Source organism: Rhinolophus sinicus, linkage group LG02, assembly GCF_036562045.2.
Source record: "Rhinolophus sinicus isolate RSC01 linkage group LG02, ASM3656204v1, whole genome shotgun sequence".
Lineage (NCBI taxonomy): Eukaryota > Metazoa > Chordata > Mammalia > Chiroptera > Rhinolophidae > Rhinolophus > Rhinolophus sinicus.
The window spans coordinates 71,871,717-71,895,836 of NC_133752.1; the positions used below are offsets into that span (position 1 = coordinate 71,871,717).

The 24,120-nt window shown below is 39.9% G+C and overlaps 1 protein-coding gene across 1 annotated transcript in view; it reads left to right on the forward strand.

Moving 5' to 3' along the window:
* USP46 (ubiquitin specific peptidase 46) overlaps positions 1-24,120 on the forward strand; it is a 60,725-nt gene that overhangs the window by 25,650 nt on the left and 10,955 nt on the right. Inside the window, exons 3-5 of the mRNA XM_074324566.1 lie at positions 2,304-2,517; positions 3,943-4,172; positions 16,641-16,717. Coding sequence (XP_074180667.1) covers positions 2,304-2,517; positions 3,943-4,172; positions 16,641-16,717 — 521 coding nt within the window. The remainder of the gene's footprint in view (positions 1-2,303; positions 2,518-3,942; positions 4,173-16,640; positions 16,718-24,120) is intronic.

Here is a 24,120-nt window from a genome sequence, read left to right on the forward strand (position 1 = left end):
ATACATATTTTAAATTTAAACATTAACAGTATATTTTGATCATACCTTGTATATGTTCTCCCTTTATCCTCTGGATGAACTTCTCTGGCAGTCTTTGTTTCAGTATGCATCAGTACAACCAGAGTTTTAAAAGTGTCACCAGCTTATCACCAGTAACTGTTCAACAGTGTAACTTGGTGGTGGTACCTGAAGCAGGGGTGGGGTGTGGGGGAAAAGCTGGGACCAGTTTGTTTCAAAATTCCTTGGCCTCATTTTACCTGTGCTCAGCAGTGGCTCCCTCGTATATGGCCCGACTTACCCTGCTTCCTTGATAAGTTGATTATGACCGAGTAGTGAGGCAGTATCACTCACTGCCCTCGTGAGCTTTCTCCCTTACCCGAACCTTTCTCTGTGGAGTGGAGGTTTTAAGTGACACCAAGTGTTAACTCATAGCACCTGGTTTTCTGGAACAATTGCTCTGTGAGCATAGTTTGTCAGTGCCCAGGTGAGATAGGCAGTGATTTCCACTGGGGAAGCTGGAAATATTCTCTGCGAGTGAATGCTGCCTGTGATATAATGGAAAGAATATTGGCTTCAAAGTAATACAGACCTAAGTCTGAGTTCTGCGTATGCTATTCCCTAGCTGTGTGATCTTGGGCAGGTCACTTGACCTCTCGTAACCTCCTTTTCCCCATCTCTAAATTGGAGATCGTAATGGTTTCTACCTCTTGGGTTATAGTGAAGGACCAATCAGAGCTCCAGGTGAAATCCTTGACATGAGGCTGAGGGGCATTGTGGACACTCAGTGAATGTTAGTTCTTTTTCTTTCCCAGGAGTTGTCCATTGGATCAGGACCAAGTAATGTTGAAGGGTGTCTGGGTAAAGGCAAGACACTGAGTAAAAGAGCGAAGGATGGAAGAAGGAAGGCTGAAATACTGGAATATAGGGCATTGTGTTGATGAAACACTGACTTCTAATTTTCATACAATTTTTTTTAGCTGTTGTGTGCAGGCCTCTGCTGAAGCTCGATGAAGACAGTCAAGTTGTGAGAATTCTGCCTTGGCTAGAGAAAAGACAAGTGCAGGCTGTGGTGGAGGGGGAAGAATTAAGGCCACCTACTAGTTTATGAAGATCTAAATTTATTAATAGCTTTATTTATGTTCACTTTGAGTGATAATTCATGGATGTTCCAGTTTATCTTTAAAAACAGGGTTGTCTCCTATTACATAACTGTGTCCAAGTCGATTAAAATATGTAAAAATAGGCAATGTTCTATCTTAGCATACGTAGAAATGGCATGTTAAGTATGGTGCAGCATCTGTCTGGCTTTTGGGTACACGACACACAAGCCAACAACCAATCCCGAGAAGATGTTCGTGTTCTATTTTAATCTCACACAGCATTTTTTAATCGATGATGTTAATCTTGTTATGGCCTTAATTTTTTTTCCTTTTCATTGTACTGTGTAGGAAAAATTCTAAAATGATAGTCTCGGCTGGTTTTATAGTCAGTAAACATCAGTGAGCTGATGACTTGGTCCCTCTTGCATCATCTGGGCATCTGTGGTATTTGAGAGGCACAGGATATTACTGTGCGAGCCCTAACCTGGTTGTAGGAGACCAGGATCTGAGTGGTATTGTGTTGCCATCTTGGCAGAAGGAAGATGGAGGGAAACTGAGGAGTTACGCGAGAGGAAGACTGTGGGATGACTGGAGGAGGCGGCTCTTTGCCTCCATTTCTATGGAGTAAGCGAGGAAATGTGGTCTGAAGCCAGTGGGCAGGGCCACTAGAATCTTGAAAGAGAAAAACGACAATAAGTCCTGATTCAGTTACGGCTGTTTCAGCTGAGCTAGTGGTTCCTAGTTCCTGGATCTCTTTTTGATTTGGATTTTTGTTTTTCTTGTCATAGGAGTTTTGATGTGTTGCAATGTGGTATCTTTCATTTAGCCAGCTGCTTTTCTGGGTCTCTATATTTATGTCAATTTTTTTCCTTCTCGCTACCATTTTCTCTCTACCATTTAAGCACCAGAAGGTCTCAGTATATTTTTTACCAGGTTGAGTGCTTATTATCATTTTAGAGACACTAACGGGCCGGAGAGGCGCCAGGCTTAGGTAAACTTGTATTCATTTCCCTGTTGCTCAGCTCCTCGCTGGTGATGAGAGTGGTTTACTCATTTTCTGACATAGCGAGCAGGAAGGATTCTGGTACAGGGAAAACCAGGCCGGTTCATGGAGGGTGGTGGCCTCCTCCATCTCCCCACCCGTTCGTCCCCAGACCATGTCCCCAGACCATGATTCGAACCATCCCTGTTGTCCTTTGGCAGTTTGGGAACACATGCTACTGTAACTCCGTGCTTCAGGCCTTGTATTTCTGCCGGCCGTTCCGTGAGAATGTGCTGGCATACAAGGCCCAGCAAAAAAAGAAGGAAAACTTGTTGACATGCCTGGCAGACCTTTTCCACAGCATTGCCACACAGAAGAAGAAGGTTGGCGTGATCCCACCAAAGAAGTTCATTTCAAGGCTGAGAAAAGAGAATGGTGAGTAATGTGGAGATTAATGTGTTTAAGAGTCTGAAATAAGAATTGACAGTTCTGTGTATCTTCAAAATGAATCATGGTGTTTTTTTTTGTTTTTTGTTTTTTGGAAGAGGAAAATAGTATGGCCAACTACTCAAATATAATTTTGTTAAGGAAAGATTTATCCTTTCCCACCCAGTATACATCACATAAAACTGGATAAAAAATTCCTATTTGTCAACCCATTTTGGAATGGTCTTTTTATTTGCCCCACATTTAGAAGGCATTTTTTCTGGGTAGGATCATTGTAAGAGGAAAAATTGCCCAAGGCAGCCTTCTACGCAGGACGCTGATAGGAATAAATAGGTTGATGCAATAATTAAATAAACTAGTACTATCTTATAAACTTGTCATAAGTGATTAAAGTAACTGCATATTATCTACTCAGGGCCCCTGCTGTTTTAAAAATAATATTTCTGATTTTAATTGCCTATGACAATTGGCAGATATTAAATTGATACCTTTATATGATAAAAATATTCCGCTGTCATCTGATGTTTTTCTGCTTTTTCTATCTTTTTCTTGGGGTGGGGGTTGGGGGTGGAGTGGTAGTAGAGACTAGGTCATTCCAGAAGTTTTACATTGGTAATTTTTCTGACTATAGAAATATTTGATATGGCAGCTTATGTTTATCCTCGATTTCGGCCTTACTCCAACAGAGTTGCGCAGTTAAATCAGATGTTTGTGTTATGAAGCCTCATTTAATTTGATTGCTGTCTTTTAAAGTTGTTGTAGTTTATACATAGCAGAATAGAAATAATCTGAGGAGGAAGCAGAGCACTCCCAAGTCTCGTTGTGAACATGATTAATAATGAAGTTTCGCAGCTGCATTCATCTCTAGATTGTTTGTCCTTATGGCGGGGAACAGCAACAGGCTTCTGGAAACATTTGTATTTGGTTTCAGAACACTATCAGATAGATACATTCTCACACACACTTCCCTCGTCAGTCTCCCTTACCCGTTTCATTTAAGCTGCTTCCAGGCGGGTCCAGGGTTTAATATGATCTTTGGGAAGAGACCCCAGTTGCTCTGGATAAATTACAAAATGAATAATTGATCATTGATGTTCACATCATATTAAATATTAATACTTTATTGGGGAACTTATCAAGTAATTTCGGCTATTTTTTTTGTAGACTAAAAATTTGGTAACTTTATTTACATGATGACTTTGGGGAGATTCAGGAAATTCACATCTTGTTGGGTGTTTAAAAATGGAAATGAACAAAAATTCAAACTTACCCATGAAAGTTGCAAAATAGAGATGAATATATTCCATACCTGTACACTCTTTGAATATAAAAACTGAAGTGGGGCATGTAATACGAAGCATTTTGTTTGTTTTCAAGAACCGAAGATTGAAATAACAATCTTCTCCTTTCCAGATCTCTTTGATAACTACATGCAGCAGGATGCTCACGAATTTTTAAATTATTTGCTAAACACTATTGCGGACATCCTGCAGGAAGAGAAGAAACAAGAGAAACAAAACGGGAAATTAAAAAATGGCAACATGAACGAGCCTGCAGAGAATAATAAACCAGAACTCACTTGGGTCCATGAGATTTTTCAGGGAACGCTCACCAATGAAACTCGATGCTTGAACTGTGAAACTGTAAGCATTACATGTAATTTGCTTGTGGATATTTGTACAGGCCGTGTCGTGTGTGAGAGCAGTGTGGTATTACAGCCCCTAGCAGTTGTCTTCAGTATGTGCAGGCAGTTCTGCTTACGTATATGAACCTGAGGTGCCCAGTTTTGGAAGCATTTCTCCATCCAAGCTGGCTAAATTGGGGTGAGGGCACATTTCAAAAACTGGATTGCTTGGCATCCTGGGCATGTTTTAGGGTCCACAAATTGAACTATTGAACTGGACCCCCCACCAGTTATCTTGAAAAGATTTTGGTCACGAGGAGGCCATGTGTGACTTAGCAGACCATCTCCCTTAGGAAATCAGCTGTGTGGTATGCTCAACTTGGAGTCTGAAGACAGGCTCCATTCCTGATTCTCCAGCAGTTAGTTGGGTGTTAGTTACATCACTGTTGTGGGCTGGGTGCGCTTTCTTACGTGTTTGGGTGAGGCTGGTGCATGGTCCGCACTTCGTGTTAGTTAATTTGAAGACATGCTCTCCAGAGCATGATTCAGGATGTCATGTTTGCTTGATATATTTGATTTAACGCTATGCATGGCTGTATGTGGTAATTAAAAAGCCCAGCTCTCAAGCTGGGCTGCCGAGTTCGTAGGCTGTCTCAGCCACCCAGTAGCTGTGGGGCCCTGTGCTAATTATTCAGCCCCTCTGTCCTCACTCACTGTAAATTCAGGATGATGAGAGTGCCTGTCTCATAGGGTGGCTGGGATGGGGGGATTAAATGAGTTAGCACTTGCAAAATGCTTAAAACGAAGCATAGCACATAGGCGGTATGCAATAAATGTCAGCTATTATTACTTATTGTAACTACTAACAACATAGAAAATCTCTGGGTTCATCAGGGGTCTCAGAATTTCTTGACAGTGTATAAAAAATTCTATAGGATTGTGCCTTTTTTTTTTTCTGGGGAGAGAGTAGCTTTCATCAGATTCTGCCAAGGGACTGTGACCCAGAAATGGTTAACAAATTTGGATATAAGTGGGAGGCTCTGTTTTTTTCTTGACAGTCTTTCTTTTGTCCTTTTAAACAGTTTTGGAATCGACATTCTGATTTGTTCATTGTAGACACAATTAGAAAACATGGCTAAGCAAAAAGAGACTAAAAGTTACCAGTAATCTCCCCATCCAGACATAAACTTGTAATATTTTCTAAAAATGGTGATCCCATTAATCCAGAGATAACCTCTTGAACATTTGGACGTATATCCTGCCAAAACTTTTTCTAAACATCTATTTAGAGATTTTTCCTTCCTCCTTTCTCCTTCTGTCCCTTTGTGTTTTATATTCCAGTGAAATTCCAATGCATACAAAAGTAGAGAGACTGGTCTAATAAATCCCACGTAGTATTACTTGAGATCAGTGATTTTTAACACACTGGCCCATCTTGTTCATGATTTGTTTCATGCCCCCTCCCCTACTCACCAAACTGGTCTGTTTTTAAGCAAATCTCAGATATAAGGAGTCATTTCATTTGTAGTTTCTTCATTACTTTGTTACATATCTCTAAAGGGTAAGAAATCTTTTTTTCTTTTTTTTTAAGTAAGTACGGTACCATTATCGCACCTAAAAATAATCCCTTTAAATCATTATTCATTCAGTGTTCAGGTTGCTCTGATTATTTCATATATTTTTTAGCAGTTGCTTAATTCACATCAGGATCCAAACGTAGTCCAGACCTTGCAGTTGGTGTTTTAATCTATAGGTTATCTTCCCCCCCTTTTTTTTCCCTTGAAGTTTATTTGTTGAAGAAATCAGGTTGTTTGTCCTGTAGAATTTCCCACATTCTGGAAACGTCTGTGGTGGTGTTTAATATGTGTAGTAAATGGCAGTATGTTTTCATCATCCTACTCTTTGTTTTTATTTAACTCACCTATTTTATATTTATTTTTCTCTCGTGCCTTCTTTTGGATCAATGACATGTTTTGTTCTGTTTCTTTTTTGCGTCTATTATTAGTTTCAAATTCTTTTACAGTTTGCTCTAGAGACTACAATAGGCATCCTTGACTTAGTTCATTTTTCACCACTTGCCCAAGAATGCTACAACCTTTAGAATACTTCATCTCTTCCTTCTTTTGTGTTGCTTTGTGATAAACTCATGAATTTCAACATTTCATGTGTTTTAATTCATTGCAGGTTTTCATTCTTTTTGATAATTTATTTTTAGAATAACTTTATGTACTTGAACCATCTAAATTAGGGTTATATTGTAAATATTGTCATTGGTAGTCTGTTTTTATTTCTGTCTTCTAATAAGGGAATATTCCTTGGTGCTACCCTCACCTTACCTCCTCTATCTATCCTATTACCCAGTCCCATCTGTTGTGTCTTCCTAATCTTCTCCTTCTCTTGTCCCCACTGCTCCCACCCCAGGTCAGGCCACCCATCAGCTCTTGACCCGCAGTCTCAACTAAACTACTATAGTAACTTCCTACTGGATTTTCTGCTTTTTCTCTTGCCCTCCTTTATATTATTCCCCAGCCAAAAATATAGTCGTGACCTCCAATTTCTTTCTTTTCTTTGGGAGAGTTTATATAAGTTTTGATATATCTGGTTTTTGAAATTTTGTTAGAACTGGCCACCGATCTTTGCATCCCTGAAACATAAAGCTCAGACTGGCTTGTTTTTTATCTTTATATGAATGGAATCATACAATATGTATTCTTTCGTGTCCCTTTTTTTTTCTTTTTGCTCAATATCTGTTGTGAAATTAATTTGTATGGTTCTGTGATGCTTTAGTTCATTTATTTTCATTACTATATAGTATTCCATTGCACGAATATACCACAACATACTAATCCAGTTTACTTTAGATGGATATTTGGTTGTTTCCAGTTTGGGGCAACTATGAAGAGTGCTGCTATGAGCATTCTAATACTTATAATCTAATGTGTACAAATCCAGTTTCTTTAGGATATATACACAGAAGTAGATTTGTGAGGTTATATGGTGTGCTTCTCGTTAAGCTTATCAGAAAATACCAATTTCTCCAAGTGGTAGCTAGCACCAATTTATACACCCAGTGTATTGAGCATTCTCATTTCTCCACATCCTTCCAAAACCCCCTACTCTTAGATGTCTTCACTTTGGGTAATATAGTGGCTGTGTAGGTGAATATTCTTTTATTCAATGAATGTGTCCCCCCCCACCATCTGCTATGTAAAGGTGCAGGCACTGAGGATACAGTGAGAACCATGCCTTTCTGGAACTTTCAGGATGGAAGACAGACATTAATAACAAAACGAATGATTAGGTAAGTAATTACGATTGCAAAATGCTGAGAAGAAGTACAGAGTACTCTGAGCTTATGGTACAGGAACCAGAACAACGGGGCACCACATTTCTACATTTGTAGCGAAGAAACCTGTAGCAGACTGTGTAGGTGGTCTAATCCTTTTGGTTATGTTTAAAATAAACACGTTACTAAATCCATCTTGCAGTAATGTGTGTGGATTTTCAAGAAGGCTCAGATGAGGGGCTCAATCATATTTGTAGTTTCATTTTTGTCTATGAACAGGTCAGTTGATCCTAACAAATGCACGTATTGCGTCTCAAATATTTGCATTGAAAAAGCTATTACCTAGCCTGTTATTTCCTGCAGGGTTACCGTAAATAAGAAGCCTGAGCCCAAAGATTTCTCCAAAAAATTTGGATGGTACCGTAGAATTTGTGGTAATGGGATTCCAACCATTTTATACTTGGTTTGTGGAAATGAATGAGTGCTGGGTATATGTCTTTCTGGAAGATGGGGCAATCTGAAAAACCTACATTTATTCTCCCTGAAATGATTACTAGATGATTTGAGACAAGAGTGTGTTTTTTCCTTGGAGTAACGTGGATAATCACTTCCAATTTCTTAGATCCTTTAACTGAATGGGATCCTAGGAGTTATCTAATCCTTTCTCTACCCGTGCCCGAGTCCCTTCTAGGACGTCGTAGCCAGTTGGTCACCAGCATCTGCTGGACCCTGTCCAGAGACCGGGAACTCAATCTCCTGAAGAGGTGCATTCCATTTTTAGAAAGCTCCAATTGTTAGAAAGCCCTCTCCACTTTCTAAGAAAATACCTAACCTGCAGGCTTTTTTGTCGTCGTCGTTACTGTAAAATGTTGACGACTTAGTGTAAAAGAACTTGAACCCAGCATTCAAGTTTTCTTCCACGGTGTGAGAAACACGGCCCTTTGCGGAACGTCCTCTGCCCAGGACAGGCAGCCCCTAGCCGCTGCTTCAGTCAGAACTGCCAAGACCCACATTCATGAAATCTCACCATGGGATTAAGCTGCACCAGATCCTGAGCAGCAGATTAGCCCTTGGGGGGGGGGGGGGTAGGGGGTGAGGAGGTGAGCCTTGCCATTGTAGGAGCTAGTTCTTCCAGTTGTGGAAAACTCCGTGTACCAGCCTTCATGCTTTCAGAAAATAATATATATTTTTTTCCTGGGTCTCACCCTTTATAAATGTTGCTTGTGATTGCAGTGCAAATGTCAGCTGGGGGATTTATGGAGACAAACAGTTTCATTCTGCAGTAGACCTGGAGAGACTATTTTAAGGGGGGTAATTCAGTGCTGACTCTCAGATAACCTTGAGCAAGGCACTTCAGAATTGAGGTGTGGGGATTTTACAGAGTAGCCTCAGCGCTCCCTTGGTGGTTTTTTGTTTGGTTCATAAGATTTGCGGAGCCAGTTGGAGCTTAATTTTGTTGTTAATTTCCCCCTTTCCATTTAAACAGTTTTTGCTCTGCAAACCAGTGCTTTTCAGTGCTTCTCAGTAGCTTTAAGACACATTTCTCCCTGTTACTGGAGCCAAAGGTTGTCTAAAGAACTGTTTTATTAAGTACCAGTGGTACGGCTCCTTGCTTTGTTTGCAGAGGTTAAAGTTGATCTAATCGAGTTCCTGAGCCCTTCACGAAGAGGAGTGGGGATGGGTGGGGTGGCCAGGTGTGACCGCACACTCAGCTAAGGTTCTGTGTCCCTAGCATTCAGGTGGGCTGCAATTGCCACTTGACCTAATCCCACCATTTGGGCACCGCTCTAAGCCAGCACATTTTCAGTTTCTGGCTGAACGACTTCAAGCTCCTGCCTGGTCACCTTTTCTAAGCCCAGGAAAGGAGCCTCTGTATTTAGAAGAACATTTGAATATGATTTTAATGACTCAAGAACTTAGCAAATTCATGATTTATATGTATGCCTATAAATTAATTTGTTCTATTAATTGATTTGTAATTATTACTTTAAGAAGAGTTAGTAGGGTCTCGTACCCTTCTTCAACTAGTTTTCAGGGAACTCTATGCCCAGAATTGGGAGAGAATAAAGGAGAACAAGATGTAGCCCATATTTGCTGAGAGTATTGGAGCCTTAGTGATATATATGTTTCCTTGGAGACAAGCTGTATTTTCACTTAGACCAGAATGAGATTCTTGTGTGTGGGAAGAAAATGGTTTTATTTTCTGGCAGCTTTTTGGGAAAAGAGAAAGGAAAAAATAAAATTGCTTAATCACTCATTGCTTTTGACTAAGTCAATCTGGGGCAGGGAGAGAGAAAAAGTCCAAATAGAAGGGTTTAGTGCCATGTTTTGATATCTCCAGCAAGGTTGATCTACCTGAGCATGCTTTTTCACACTCTTAATTCTGGAACAGTTTGCATTGGGAATTGAGAAAGTTATAGTAACTTTATTCAGTTAGTTATATTTGTACCCTTTCCTCCTCTCCTTGAAATAGCTAAGCAGAGGAAGATTTGCATCAAATAGGAGACAATGTTTCTTTGTTTTTGCTCCCTTCAAGTTACAAGAGCTTTAATAGAACCTGATCCTTGGTAGTTAAATTATGTATCATTTCTGTTGGCTGTCATCCTCCCCCAACCAGAAAGGCCATTTAGGTTTAAAAAAAAGTTTTGCTAATTAAAAAAATATAATACCTGTGGATAATTTGAAAAAACAGACACAGGAATGTATAAAAACCAAACCAGTCATAATTCTGCCACCCAGACGTGTATGGCATTTAGATATTTTTCTACTTGTTCAGTCTTTTATTCTGTTATTTATTCATTCATTTACTAAATATTTAATGGGTACCTAACATGCTGAAAGTTATTTTATATCCTAGGGATAGAGCAGTTAGAATAAACAGAAAAATTGTTCCTGCTCTATTGTTTATTAATATACACATTTAAGCTATAAATTTTCCCTTAAGCACTGCTTTAGCTGCAGCCCACAAATTTTGATAATGTGTTCTTATTCAAAATATTTTTAAATTTTTTCTTGTGATTTTTTTTCTTTGATCCATGCATTACTTAGAAGTATGCTGCTTAATTTTCAAATATTTATTTTCCTAGATATCTTAATGTTATTGATTTAGAATTTAATTCTGTTGTGGTTAGGATATATATTCTGTATGATTTCAGTCCTTTTAAATTTATTGTGACATATTTTATATCCTAACACATTGTCTATCCTGGTAAATATACTTGAAAACAGTCTCTCAACATTGGAGCTATTATCACTTAGGATCAGATAATTTTTTGTTGTGGGGTGCTGTCTAGTGAATTTTAGGTTGTTTAGCAGCATCTCTGGCTTCTACCTGCTAGACAGTACTATGCCTCAAGATGTGACAAGAAAGTGTCTCCAAGTATTGCCAGATGTCCCCTGGAAGACTAAGTTTCCCTTGCTGAAAACCACTAAGTTGAAAAGAGTGTATATTTTGCAGTTTTTGTGTGTAGTATTCTACAATTGTCAGTAGGTCATGGTGGCTGGTAGAGTTATTCAGATCTTTGATGTTTTTCTTGATTCCCCTCCCCCCCCCCCCAGTTTTTCTATCAGTTGCTGAAAAAGGGGTGTTAAAATATCTATTGTTGTGGGATTGTCTTATTCCTCCCTCTAATTCTGCCGGTTTTTGCTTCATGCATTTTTTTTTTCACTTTAAAAGCAACTTTGTTAAGATATAATTTATATACCATAAAATTCATGCATTAGTGATTTTTAAAAATTAATGTATTGAGTTGTACAATGATCGTCATAGTCCCGTTTTAAAACATTTCCATCGCACCAATAATATCCCTTGTATCTGACAGGAAATCTCTGTTGCAAGCCCCTCGCCACCACTAAGTTACTTTCTGCCTTTAGTAGATATTTGCCTTTTCTGGACATGTCACATAAATAGAATCATGCAAGATTGTGTCTGCTTTCTTTTACTTACATACCATTTTTGGGGTTCATTTGTGTTACAGCATATAAGTTCATTCCTTTTTAATGGTGAATTGTGTTCCAGCTTCATATATTTTTGAGACTCTGTTAGGAAGGCCTTCCATATTTTTTGTTTTTCTAGTAAATTGACCCAATTATTAGGAAATATCCTTTTTTATTTCTCACAATAATTTTGTCTAAAACCTATTTTATCTGATATTAATTATAGCCCACTACATACTTATGTTGACTCATTGCATAGTATATCTTTTCCACCCATTTAGTTTCAACTTAGCTGTGTCTTTATTGTATTTAAAGTTTAGCGCTTGCGGACAACATATAGCTCGTCTTGCTTTTTTAAACACATCCATTCTGCAGTTTCTTTTTTTTTTTCCCCCCCAGGCCTTTATTGGGGAACAGTGTGTACTTCCAGGACCTTTTCCAAGTCAAGTTGTTGAATTTTCAATCTTAGTTGTGGAGGGCGCCGCTCAGCTCCAGGTCCACTTGCCATTGTTAGTTGCAGGGGGCACAGCCCACCATCCCTTGTGGTAGTCGAGGAGTTCAACCAGCAACCTTGTGGTTGAGAGCCTGCGCTCCAACCAACTGAGCCATCTGGGAGCTCAGCAGCAGCTCAGCTCAGGGTTCTGTGTTCAATCTTACTTGCAGGGGCTTAGTTGCAGGGGGCAGAGCCCACCATCCCTTGAGGGAGTCGAGGACTCCAACTGGCAACCTTGTGGTTGAGAGCACACTGGCCCATGTGGGAATTGAACCAACAGCCTTTGGCGTTAGGAGCATGGAGCTCCAACCGCCTGAGCCACCGGGCTGCCCCCAGTTTCTGTCTTTTACTTGAAATGTTTATTCCATTAATGTTTAATGTAATCATTGATATGGTTGGGTTTGGGGCTCCCATTTTATTATTTGTTTTTTATTTATTTTCCCCTCTGTTTTTTGTTCCTCTGCTCCTCCTTCTCTGCCTTTTTAAGAAAGATATTATTCGAATATATCTGTTGTTTTTTAGTGGTTCTAGAGATTACAATCTTCACTTTTCACAGTGTACTTGCAGTTAATAATACTATTTCACATGAAACATAGAGCGCTTATAACTGTCTAGGTGCATATTACTTCTGCCCCTCCACCCTACCTTGTCCTTTATGTTATAGCTATAATCACATTTACATATATTGTAAATCCCACAGAGCAATGTTATAATTACCATTCTTGATGCTTTTCAGTCTTTCTTGAGGATTTGGATTTCTATCTGGAATCATTTCACTTTTGCTTGAAGAACTTCCTTTATCCTTTTTTGTAATTTAGTTCTGTTAATGAATTTTCTTCATTTTGCCTTCGTTCTTGAAGGATATACTTATGGGATATAAGAATTCTGCATTGGTAGTTTTTTCTTTTATCACATTAAAGGTGTTAATCCATTGTCTTCTGGCCTCCATAATTCTTTTTAACTAATTAATTTTTTAAAATTAAAGTTTATTGGGGTGACAATTGTTAGTAAAGTTACATCGATTTCAGGTGTACAGTTCTGTATTACATCATCTATATGTCACATTGTGTGTTCACCACCCAGAGTCAGTTCTCCTTCCGTCACCATATAGTGGATCCTCTTTTCCCTCATCTACCACCCCCCCTACCTACCCCCTTACCCTCTGGTAACCACTAAACTGTTGTCTGTGTCTATGAGTTTTTGTTTCTTCATTTGTTTGTCGTCTTCTTTTCTTTTTCAGTTTTATATACCATATATCAGTGAAATCATATGGTTCTCGACTTCTTCTGTCTGACTTATTTCGCTCAGCCTAGTAATCTCAAGATCCATCCATGTTGTCACAAATGGCAGTATTTCATCTTTTCTTATGGCAGAATAGTATTCCATCGTGTATATATACCACATCTTCTTTACCCAATCACCTATCGAAGGACACTTTGGTTGTTTCCATGTCTTGGCCACCGTAAATAAAGCTGCAGTGAACATTGGAGCACATACATCTTTACAGATAAATGTTTTCAGATTTCTTGGGGAGATACCAAGGAGCACCATAATTTCTGATGAGAGGTCAGCTTCTGAGTCATTATCTTGTAATATGTCACTTTCTTCTAGATGTTTTTAAGATTTGCTTTTTAACTTTGGCTTTCAGCAATTTGACTATGATGGGCCATGGCTGGCCTTCATTGTATTTATCCTAGTTTGTGTTTATTGAGTATCTTGAAATCTATAACTGTCTGTCCTTCACCACATTTAGGAAATATTCAGCCATTATTTTTCATATCGTTTTTCTGCCCTATTCTCTCTCCTCCCCTTCTGGAACTCTAATTACATGAATAATATTATTTAACAGGTCTCTGAGTAGCTGTTAACTTTTGTTTCAATCTTTTCTTTATTCTCATCGGATAATTTTTATTGATCTGTCTTCAAGTCCACTTACTTTTCCTCTGTAATTCCCAGTTTGATGTTAAGTCCATCTAGTGCATTATTTTTTCAGTTTTGGAATTTCCGTTTGATTCTTTTTTTAATATTGTTTCTATTTCTCTGCTGAGATTTCTTTTTCTTGTTGTTCATTGTAAATGTATTTCACTTTACTGAAGATAATTATAATACCTTCTTTCAAATCCTTGTTTGCTGATTCCAACATCTGGGTCACCCCAGGAATGGTCTCAGGTGTTTTATTTTAGAAATATCTTTCATTCCGTCAGTTCTTCATGTGTTGTAAGTTCGGATCATATCTAGGTTATTGAGAACATTAAGTCTGAGAGACTCTACTCTGGGTTCTGTTAGTTTTCTTTAGTGAGTACTGTGTTTCTGTCATTTTAGCAGGCAGTCATCTTGGTTGGACTCAAACTACAAACTCTTGCTTAGGCAACAGCTTGAATCTTGGGTCAGGCCTTTTGTCTTTAGCCAAGTTACTGTGTGTGTACTCTGGGCATGTGTGGCTCAGGGTCAGCCAAAGATGTGGGCAGACAGACAGAATTAGGGATGTCCTCTTACTCTTTCCCTTCTTTCCAGTGGACATGGTTTCCTAGATTCAGTTTTCTGGCTCCTACCAGAAAGACTGCATTTTCCACCTCCACAGATCTCCAGCTAAAGGCTGTGAAAACGTGAACTTATTTCGTGCAGCTCTTCTCCTCCAAGTATGGGCTCTCCATCTGCCTGTCTGTGTTTACCCTCCAAGGCCTTCAGGTAGCTGCTTTTAGTTGATAGTTATCTGAGTTTATAGTTTTCTAGACGAGAGTTAGAATGGCAGGATTTTAGTCATTACTGCATCCAGTCTTTTGAACTCTCATTTTAGTTAAGGGGGAAACAGACAATAAATAAATGAAAATAAAATATTTATAATGTTCAGTACAGTAAGTTCTCAGTTACCATCAATAGGCTCTGACTTTCAGGAAAACAATGTATAACGAAACCAGTTTTACCATAGGCTAATTGATATGAACAAGAGTTAAGTTCCTACAGTATCTCATTAGTGTTATAATGAAATGATGTTGAACGAAACCACATTATTCGAGGACCTCCTGTAGTTTGTATTGGTTATCTGTTGCTTTGTTACAAACCATCCCCAAACTCTGAGACTTAAATCAGCTATGATTTATTATTATAATTCATGCAACTATGGGTTAGCTGAAGGTCACCTGATCTAGGCTGGACTTGGCTGAACTTGTGTTTGAATTTCAGCTGGCTCACTTGGGTGTCTGTAGGCTTGCTGGGGGTTGGCTCTAGGGCTTGGCTGGGCACTTCACTGAGAACAACTCTGCTCCGTAGGTCTCTCGAATTCTTCCTGGGACAGTGGGCTAGACTGGGCTGGTTCTTCTCATGGTGATGACAGAGGGCAAGAGAGTAATTTCACAAGTGCTTGTTCAAGCTCCTGCTTATAACTTGTCTTATAACATTCCACTACCGAAAGCGAGTCACTTGGCCCAACTCAGAATCAAGAGTGGGGAAACATACCTCTTAATGAGAGGATCTGTAAAGTCGTGTCAAAGAAGCTAATATAGCCAGTGGTAAAGGTTTGGGGACTTTCATGCATTCTACCATAGCAGTAAGAAGTGCCTTAAAAAAAATTAAAGTAGGATGATAGTGATAAGGGTGAGTGTGTGTATGTGTGTGTGTATAAATATATATAGGCCTTTTTTAATACAAAATAGGAATTAATTTATATGTAATTGTATAGCCTATTTTTTCGTTTAATATGATACCACAGTATAGTAAACTGTTCCCAACTTTTTGACCATTTTAGGCCATTTAAAATTTTTTACCCCTCCCTGATTTGTTGAGTGCGTACTTCTTAAAGCACTTGTCCTGTATTGTCTTGTATCATCTTTAAAACAACGTTATAAAATAGATACTCCGACTGTCCTCACTTTACAGATGAAGAAACTGAGGTACAGAGAGGCTAAGTGGCCTTAAGTCCTACATTTTATAAGGGGCAGTGACAGAATGGAGCTGGGCAATCTGTCACAACATTCTGGTGTATACTTATAAAAGTACAAGTTTTATATCTGAATATTTGTTTAGATAATTTCTTATTTAAAAAAATTATCTTATTTAGATAACTTCATATCTGAATATTTCTTTAGATAATTGCTTAGCAGTGGAGTATTGGTTCATAGGGTAATTGTCACACTTAAAGGAGTATTATTTTCATTTTGCTGCCAATTGACCGAGCACTTCAAGGTTGTTGCTGGAATTGTTTATCCCTCCCACTTTAAGTCAGTAAAATGATAGTCTTGCTGGTAAACGGCTGGAATGGAAACCCTTACAGGGTGAGTTTCAATACATTGGAGACCCAGAATTGGTGTGGGGAGAGCTGTGGAGGGCTGAGAAATAGCCAAGGCCAGTGAACCAGCTTGGCTAAGAGTAGTCCATAGTCTGGTGGGGCTGTGTGAGCCACGGCTCCAGGCCAGCTCCAGGTCTGAGTGTTATTACAGACAGCACAGAGTTCTGCAAATGATGACAGCTTCTTGGACCAGAGGACAGTTGTGTGTGTAACTAGTGTGACTCTCCAGCCTGTATAGCCTGTTAGGCACCTCACGCCTTATGCAGTTTGAATGACAAGGCTCAGTAGGGAGGGGTTGATTTCAAGGCAATTTGGGATTTTCTGTAGATTGGGTTGTTTTCAGGGTAACTGATTTCCAGTGAGTATACAAAGCCACACACGACTTTACTGCAGTTACTGTTTTTGGTTACTTTAAGTGTTCACAAGGTACTACGTCTGTTTATTTTGTGCTTTACACATTTTTTCTTTTTCTTTTTTTTTGCTTCAGGTTAGTAGCAAAGATGAAGATTTTCTTGACCTTTCTGTCGATGTGGAGCAGAATACATCTATTACCCACTGTCTAAGGTAACAGCACAAGCTCTGACTGTGGTCTGAACTTTTGGTCGGGCTATTAAATAAGTGGGGAAAGATATCCTGTATTTCTTCAGGAGATAATCTTCCTTTCTGTTAAACCAACGTACTTGGTGTGATCAAAAAATACAGCGAATGTTTAAATAAAAAAATTTATTACAGTAAAAGACACATTGCCATTAATAACCCTCAAAATACTCCCCCTCGCTTTGAACACACGTATCCCATCATTCTTGCCGCTTTCTGAAGCAGTTCTGGAAGTCCTCTTTCATGAGTTTCTTTAGTAGTTGCACTGTAGTGGCTGCCTAGCAATCCAGAATTGATTCAAAAAATTTTCCTTTCATGGTCATTTTGACTTTGGGGAAAAGCCAGAAGTCTCACAGTGCCAGATCGGGTGTATAAGGTAGATGAGGATACACCGTAATGTTTTTATTTGACAGAAATTGCTATGTACCAGAAGCGACGTGTGACACAGAACATTGTCATAATGGAGGATGAAGTAAAGATACTCACAAAAGAGGACTTCCTGAACTGCTTCAGAAAGTGGCAAGAACGATGGGATAAGTGTGTTGGAAGCAAAGGGGAGTATTTTGAGGGGGATTAATGGCAATGCGTCTTGTACTGTAATCAATTTTTTTTTGTTTAAACATTCACTGTATTTGTACCTCGAAATCCTATTTTCTATTTCTTATTTTCCGAGAGAGTAAAAATAAGTGTGTATAGTCTGGAGAAGAGTCTTGCTGAGAAGAAGATCAAGTGGAAGCCATTAGTCATTAAGTTTAAAAATAAGTTTTTAATCTTTAATACAGATATATTAAAGTGACTTTCATACCTCTCTCTTTCTCTCTCTCACCCTCTCTCTCTCTCTCTCTCTCACACACACACACACACACACACACACACAAAATCATACAAGTTAATAAATGCTGTAGCTGCCTGCCATTACTTTCTTTTTCTAAGCTAGCTAGTCTATCATTTTAAAAATGCAGTTTGAGCTGAGAACCAATGAGGGAATTGCCTTATCCTTCATCTTTCAGCATTGTATGGAGATCATTCATGGGAAAAATTCCTCCTCATTAGGGTTGAGTGGAGGTAAGACGCCTGGAGTGTAAGAACAATACATGCCCAGGATAACTATAGATATTGTATATTGAAAATTTGTTCGAGGGGCAGCCAAATGGCTCAGTTGGTTAGAGCGTGAGCTCTTAACAAGGTTGCCGGTTCAATTCCCACATGGGATGGTGGGCTGCGCCCCCTGCAACTAAGATTGAAAACAGCGACTGGACTTGAAGCTGAGCTGCGCCCTCTACAACTAGATTGCAGGACAGCGACTTGGAGCTGATGGGCCCTGAAGAAACACACTGTTCCACAATGTTCCCCAATATTCTCCAATAAAATTTAAAAAAAAAGAAAAAGAAAAAGAAAATATGCTTGAAGTTGAAGTTGATATAAAGACATGGTTCCCCTTTCCCTTTCTTCACTCCCTTCTCTCTCCTCTTTTCAACAAGAGGTTGTGAGTACATATAATTAACCTGGCCTTGTTCTAGATGCTGGAGATAGAGTGAGCGTCAGATACGCTTACATTCTGGTGGAATCCACAGACGGTGATTGGTGCTTTGAAGGGAATTAAAAAGTCTAGAGAGTGCCTGGTAGTGGGGGTGCCAGTGTAGACCGAGTGGTCAGGCAGGCGTCCCCATTGCTTAGGGTATCGCAGTTCAGAGACAGTTTATAGTGTCATGGCAAAGCAGTGTTGATTTTTGTCAGTAAGAATCGGGTGACAGAATTGACCTCTCAGGAGTGCAGGTTACCTGGAACTTCCTAGAAGCAGTAGACTGAAGGGACTTGCTGTGGTGATTGACTGTTAGAAAGTCAGCTTTCAGGGCAAAGCCACCAACTCCAGCATAGAAGCACTTGTTGGTTCATCTGGGAGTAATGTATTGTGTGAGCTGGGGGCTGATTGCTACCCCGTTTCCCTGGACTCTGGCTCGCCCCCTCTATCCCCAACACTGGCTACTTTGATAGTTACCTCAGCACTTCCTGTTGGTTTGGCATTTCAGCTCTTGTCTCCAAAAGCCTTAGGTCCAGGTGTCGGGGACAAGTCTGTTATCTCTTTGTTTAGTAAGCCAAGGATGGGCTCTTTTTCTTCTGAATGGTTCTGTTTATATTAGGTTGGTGCAAAAGTACTTGTGCTTTAAAAGGTTAAAAATAATTGCAAAAACCTCAGTTACTTTTGCACCAACCTAATAGTATGTGTTCCTAATCTTCTAGTGAAAAGAAGCTATTTTTTTATTTCCCCAAAGTTTTATGATCACAGGGAGCAGAAATGGTTAAGGTTGTGCCAATGTTAGTGACAGATAAGGGAGTGGGAGGAAAGGTTTTACTTGCCCATTCCCCTTCTTTGAGAAGAGGGGTTAGGGAGAAGTGGGAGTTAGGGAGCTTGACTGCTTCCCTTCCCTTCTAAGAAGTTTCTGGGCTGTTCAGAAGAGCAGATGCCAGTGGCCGTAGCTTTGAGACTGACCAGGGAAAGGGCTAACTGGTTAGTTAAAATTTCAACCTTTGCGGGACCCTTGTTATAAAGAAATGTAACCCAGGTTTATGTTTTCATTTTTTCCTGGAGAAATGTATATATTGGGCATGCATACATGATGAAGGCAGGCTAACATTTGGAGATGTTAAGGCTGGGATGGGTGAGTACGAAATAGCCTTGCAATACCTTTTAAACAACATGAGATTGTCATGTGATTGGACTGTCCAGGCTCATATTCCTGAAGTGCCTGCCCCATTTTACACCTTAAACTAGACGTGACTCTGTCTTACCTGTACCTGCCTTCATGTACAAAGGTGTAATCTGAAACTATGGTGAATGTTTAAATTTAAAAAAGTATTACAGTAAAAGACACATTGCCATTGACCCCCCTCAAAATACTCTCCCTCGCTTCGAACATACTTATCCCATCGTTCTTGCCACTTTCTGAAGCAGTTCTGGAAGTCCGCTTTCATGAGTGTCTTTTTCTTTTTTTTTAAAACTTTTAAAATTTATTTAAGTGTATTTTTCCAGGTCCCATCAGCTCCAAGTCAAGTAGTTGTTTCAGTCTAGTTGTGGAGGGTGCAGCTCACAGTGGCCCATCTGGGGGATCGAAGTGGCAACCTTGTTTGTTAAGAGCACTGCACCCTAACTGAGCTAACCGGCCGCCCCCATCATGAGTGTCTTTAGTTGCACTGTAGTGGCTGCATCAATGTTCAGAATCGATTCAAAACATTTACCTTTCATGATCAGTTTGACTTTGGGGAAGAGCCAGATGTCGCACGCACGGTGCCAGATCCGTTGAACAAGGTGGATGAGGACAAACCAGTTTTTGACAGAATTGCCATTCCAGAAGCGATGTGTGACCCAAAAGAGTGGTGTTATGATGGAGGAAAAAGACACTCACAAAAGAGGACTTGTAGAACTGCTTCAGAATGTGGCAAGAATGATGGGATACGTGTGTTCAAAGTGGGAGAGTATTTTGAGGGGTATTAATGGCAATGTGTCTTTTATTGTAATAAATTTTTAAAATTTTAAATATTCACCATATTTTTTGATCACACCTCACACACCTAAGATCTCACCTCTCCAACATAAAGGGAAGTCTGCCAGGTGTTGCCATTCATCACTGAGAGTTCTGTGATGGAGGTGGCAGCTTCCCAACCTCTTCCAAAAGGACACACAGTAGAAAGGCCCAGGGAATAAGTGACGTCAGCTGATCCATCAGCCTCTTCTGAGACAAAAGAGAAGGAATGGTTATGACCTTTTTTGGGCCCTTTGGTAGTTTAATTTTGTCTGCATTCTTGAGGGTTTGTTTTTAAAATGAGAATTATGAATTTTCTTCCTTAACATCGTATCTTCATATCTCTTCTGCTGCGATATTTTCATCTTTCATTTGATGATGAAAAAGTTAAAAAAATAAAGCTAAAATTGTGGGATTTAAATATAAGATTTCTGCTACCTCCTTCCAGAATGGTTTCAGTGTTCTATTACAATGTGTTCAGTGAACTTTTGTCCTGAAGAATGCAGGATACAGGTCTAGAGAAGCCATTAAATCCATGTTGTCACTGAGCTATGATTCTGATATTTCAAATCTGGGTCCTGTGTCTTAGGCAAAGTGAGCCATCTATATCATAGGAGGGTACTGAGAAAAGTTGTTTTTTTTCTTTTTTTAAAAGTTCAGGGATGGCTTGGGGCAAAAATTTAAAATACGTGAAGTCTATCTTAATTATCCTTTGTGGCCTTTTTGGTATTTCTGTCTGCCATTTCAGAGCCTCAGTCCCTCCCTGTGTCTCCTTCACAGAAACTTAAGCCTTTCTCCTCAAAGTGCTCTGTGTTCTGAAACCACGTTCCTCTTCCTCTGTCTTCCTCTCATTTAAATTTTCCTGGTGCTGGGGAGGTTAGCTAGGAATCAGGAGGAAAGTAGCTTTTCAATTCTCCCAAAACTCTTATTTTAAAAATTAATCTTGTGGTTTTTTTTGTTTTTTAATTACCTTTCTACTTATTTTGAGAAACTACTTCTACATACTAAGTTCATATACATCCCACCATACTTCATTGCCACACACTTATCTATTAGTTTCTCTATTTTGTTTTTCTGACGTTTGGTGGTGGTTATGTGGTATTTTCTAATATTTGACACATACGTCTTTCTCAGAGATTTCTGTTTTTAATCTTCAATATTCTAGTCATTGGTTCTCATACTTTGGAGTGTATCACACTTGGGGAGGTTGGTAAAAATCAAAGCCCAGGCCATAGTCAACTTCAGTGAGCCTGGGCCTCTATGTTTAATTAATTTTCTGGGTGATTTGGACACCAGTGTTTGAGAAGCACTGCTCTAGATATTTTGCCACTCAGACAGGGGCCCATGGACTAGCACCACTGACATCACCTGGGATTGCATTAGAACTGCAGCACCTCAGGTCTCTCCCCAAAATGAATGAATGAATCAGAATCTGCACTTTGACAAGCTCTCCAGGAGACTTACATGTATTATATATTCACGTTTGCAGAGTGTTGGGAATAGTGGCTCTCAGCCCTGGCAGCATGCAGGAACAATCTGGGAAGCTTTAAGAACAAAAGTGGGTTCTGCCTGGAGAGATTCTGATGTAATGGACGGTGGTGGTGGCGGTGGTGGGGACCGGGAATGGAGATTGAGATTGTTTTTAAAACTCTGCAAGTGAACAGCAGGAGAACCACTGCTGAAGATTATAGAACAAAGATTCTTCCCAACTGGCGTGCCCTGGAATATGGGTTACAGGTGTCTGTTGATTCCCTCAGCTTCTTGGAGGCTATGCAGAGCCATATGGGAACTGCCGTATTGGTTTCCCCCGGCTCCCCCTATATTGTATCATTTTCTCTGTGGGTCATGACATGAAAATTATCGGGAAGCGTTGCTTGAGAATTTTTTTTTAAAATCAATTTTTGAACTTTTGGAAAAGTTAAGATTTTAATTTTTTTTAAAAAGCATCAAATACAGACATGAACTTGGGCATGATAGCTGTCTTTATAATATATAACCTTCCCATGAACATAGTCTTTCTTCATTTTTTCAAGTTTTCTTGTACACATTTCCATAAGATTTTGTAGTTTCCTTTCTTTATAAAGGTGTGCATTTCATATTAGATTTATTCCCAAAGTGTATTTTTAAATAGTGCTTTATTGCCACTATGACTCTTTTTAAAGAAATACACAAAAAGTTTTGCGCTTTCTCTCTAAGCTGTCCTCTGTATCTTATCCTGTTGGTAAGATGTCTCTACTCTCTCCTTCCCCTTTATCTTTCTCGACCTTTGTTGCCTGAGAAGTTTCCTCAACCTTTTTGTTCCAACTACTGTACAGCAGCAACTGAAAGACCTGATCTGCCTCAGAGTTTCCTGCTAGGGTTTTCCCCTTTTCCTCACTTAGCCTCTTCTAATTCTCAACTCAGAGACACCCTGAAAGCATTACCTTCTCTCTCGTGGCAATGAGTTTCTGGCCAGCTGGGGATGGGCAGGATGGGGGATATTTGTAAATCGGGTCTTTAAATTAGATACTAACTTCTGCTATATTTTTACATATCTGGGTCTACAAATACTTCAGAAAACTGTCTTTGAGAAATAAGAGTGAGTAGACAGTGTTTAATCCCTTCTTCATTGCTCTGCTTGCCTTGGTTATTCTGTCTTTGGCTGAATAAAGAGCTTTATCTGTGGTAGATGTTCCAAGGGTGTGAGTCTCCACCATCACCCATACTCACCTCCCCCATTTCCGGCTCCCGCCTCATTCCACCTCAATAAATCCTATGTAGGCCAAGAAAAAATTTCGTATCAGTTACTCCACTGAAGAGTCAGCCCGTATTCAGCTAAATTTGAGTCTGTATTATGCACCAAGCACTTGAAATCTGAGGGTGGAGTTTAATTGCCTACAAATTGTTTCCTTGCCTTTTGATCCCCTCCCAGTTCTTCCTTTACAGCGCTACCAGTAATGGTGTTTCCTAAAAGTTCTGTTTGATTATTGCCTCTTCCTTGCTGGGGCCAGTTGGTGGGACTGCAGAGCCACTGGGTTCACGCTAGCATCTAAGAAATGTACTGGGTGCCTTACCTCCATCCCTCTGTGTTGAGACATTCCATCTGTCTGCAACCCTTGACTCTTATCCACTGGCACACTTTCCGTTTTTGAGAACCCAAGTCAGATATCATCCCTAGGGGAAATGTCCTGAATTACCTCAGTTCAAGTTCATTTCTCCTTTCCCTGGACTTTATACACATGCTTCTGTCTTCATTCAGCCAACATATGACTGAGAGTGCTGGTGCGTTGGGCCTCTTCTCAGTACTCGTGCTGTAGCCGTGATTGACACAGACGGGGTCACTGCCCACATAGAGGGGAGGCAAATAATAAATGAATAGGAGGGTGGTTTCAGATAGTCATACGTGCTCAGAAGAAAACAAGACAGCAATGGGGTGGGGCTGGGTGGATTTGGAGAGAGTGGACAGGGAAGTCTTCTCACAAGAGGTGATGTTTGCACTGATCCCTGAAAGAGTGAAGCCAGCATGGAAGCATCTGGAAAGGAGCTGTCAGTGTAGAGAAAACAGCACCTGCAAATGCCCCAAGGCAGGGAGAGCTAGCACTTGACCTACAGAAGAAGGCCGGCCTGTATGGCTGGAGCAGACTGAAAGAGGTGGGGGTGGGGCAGGAGAAGAGGTCAGAAGAGCCATCAGGAGTTTGAGGATGGCTGGCCTGTCTGCGATGGCGAGGAATTTGGGTTTTATTCCTAAGTACACTGAGGAACTGCTGGAGGGTTTTAGGTAAGGGAATCAATCGTGTGAAATGATTTATGTTTAACCTGCATGAACACTAAATGTTGTCAGTGGTTCCCTTGCATGTGTCTCTGGTAGAC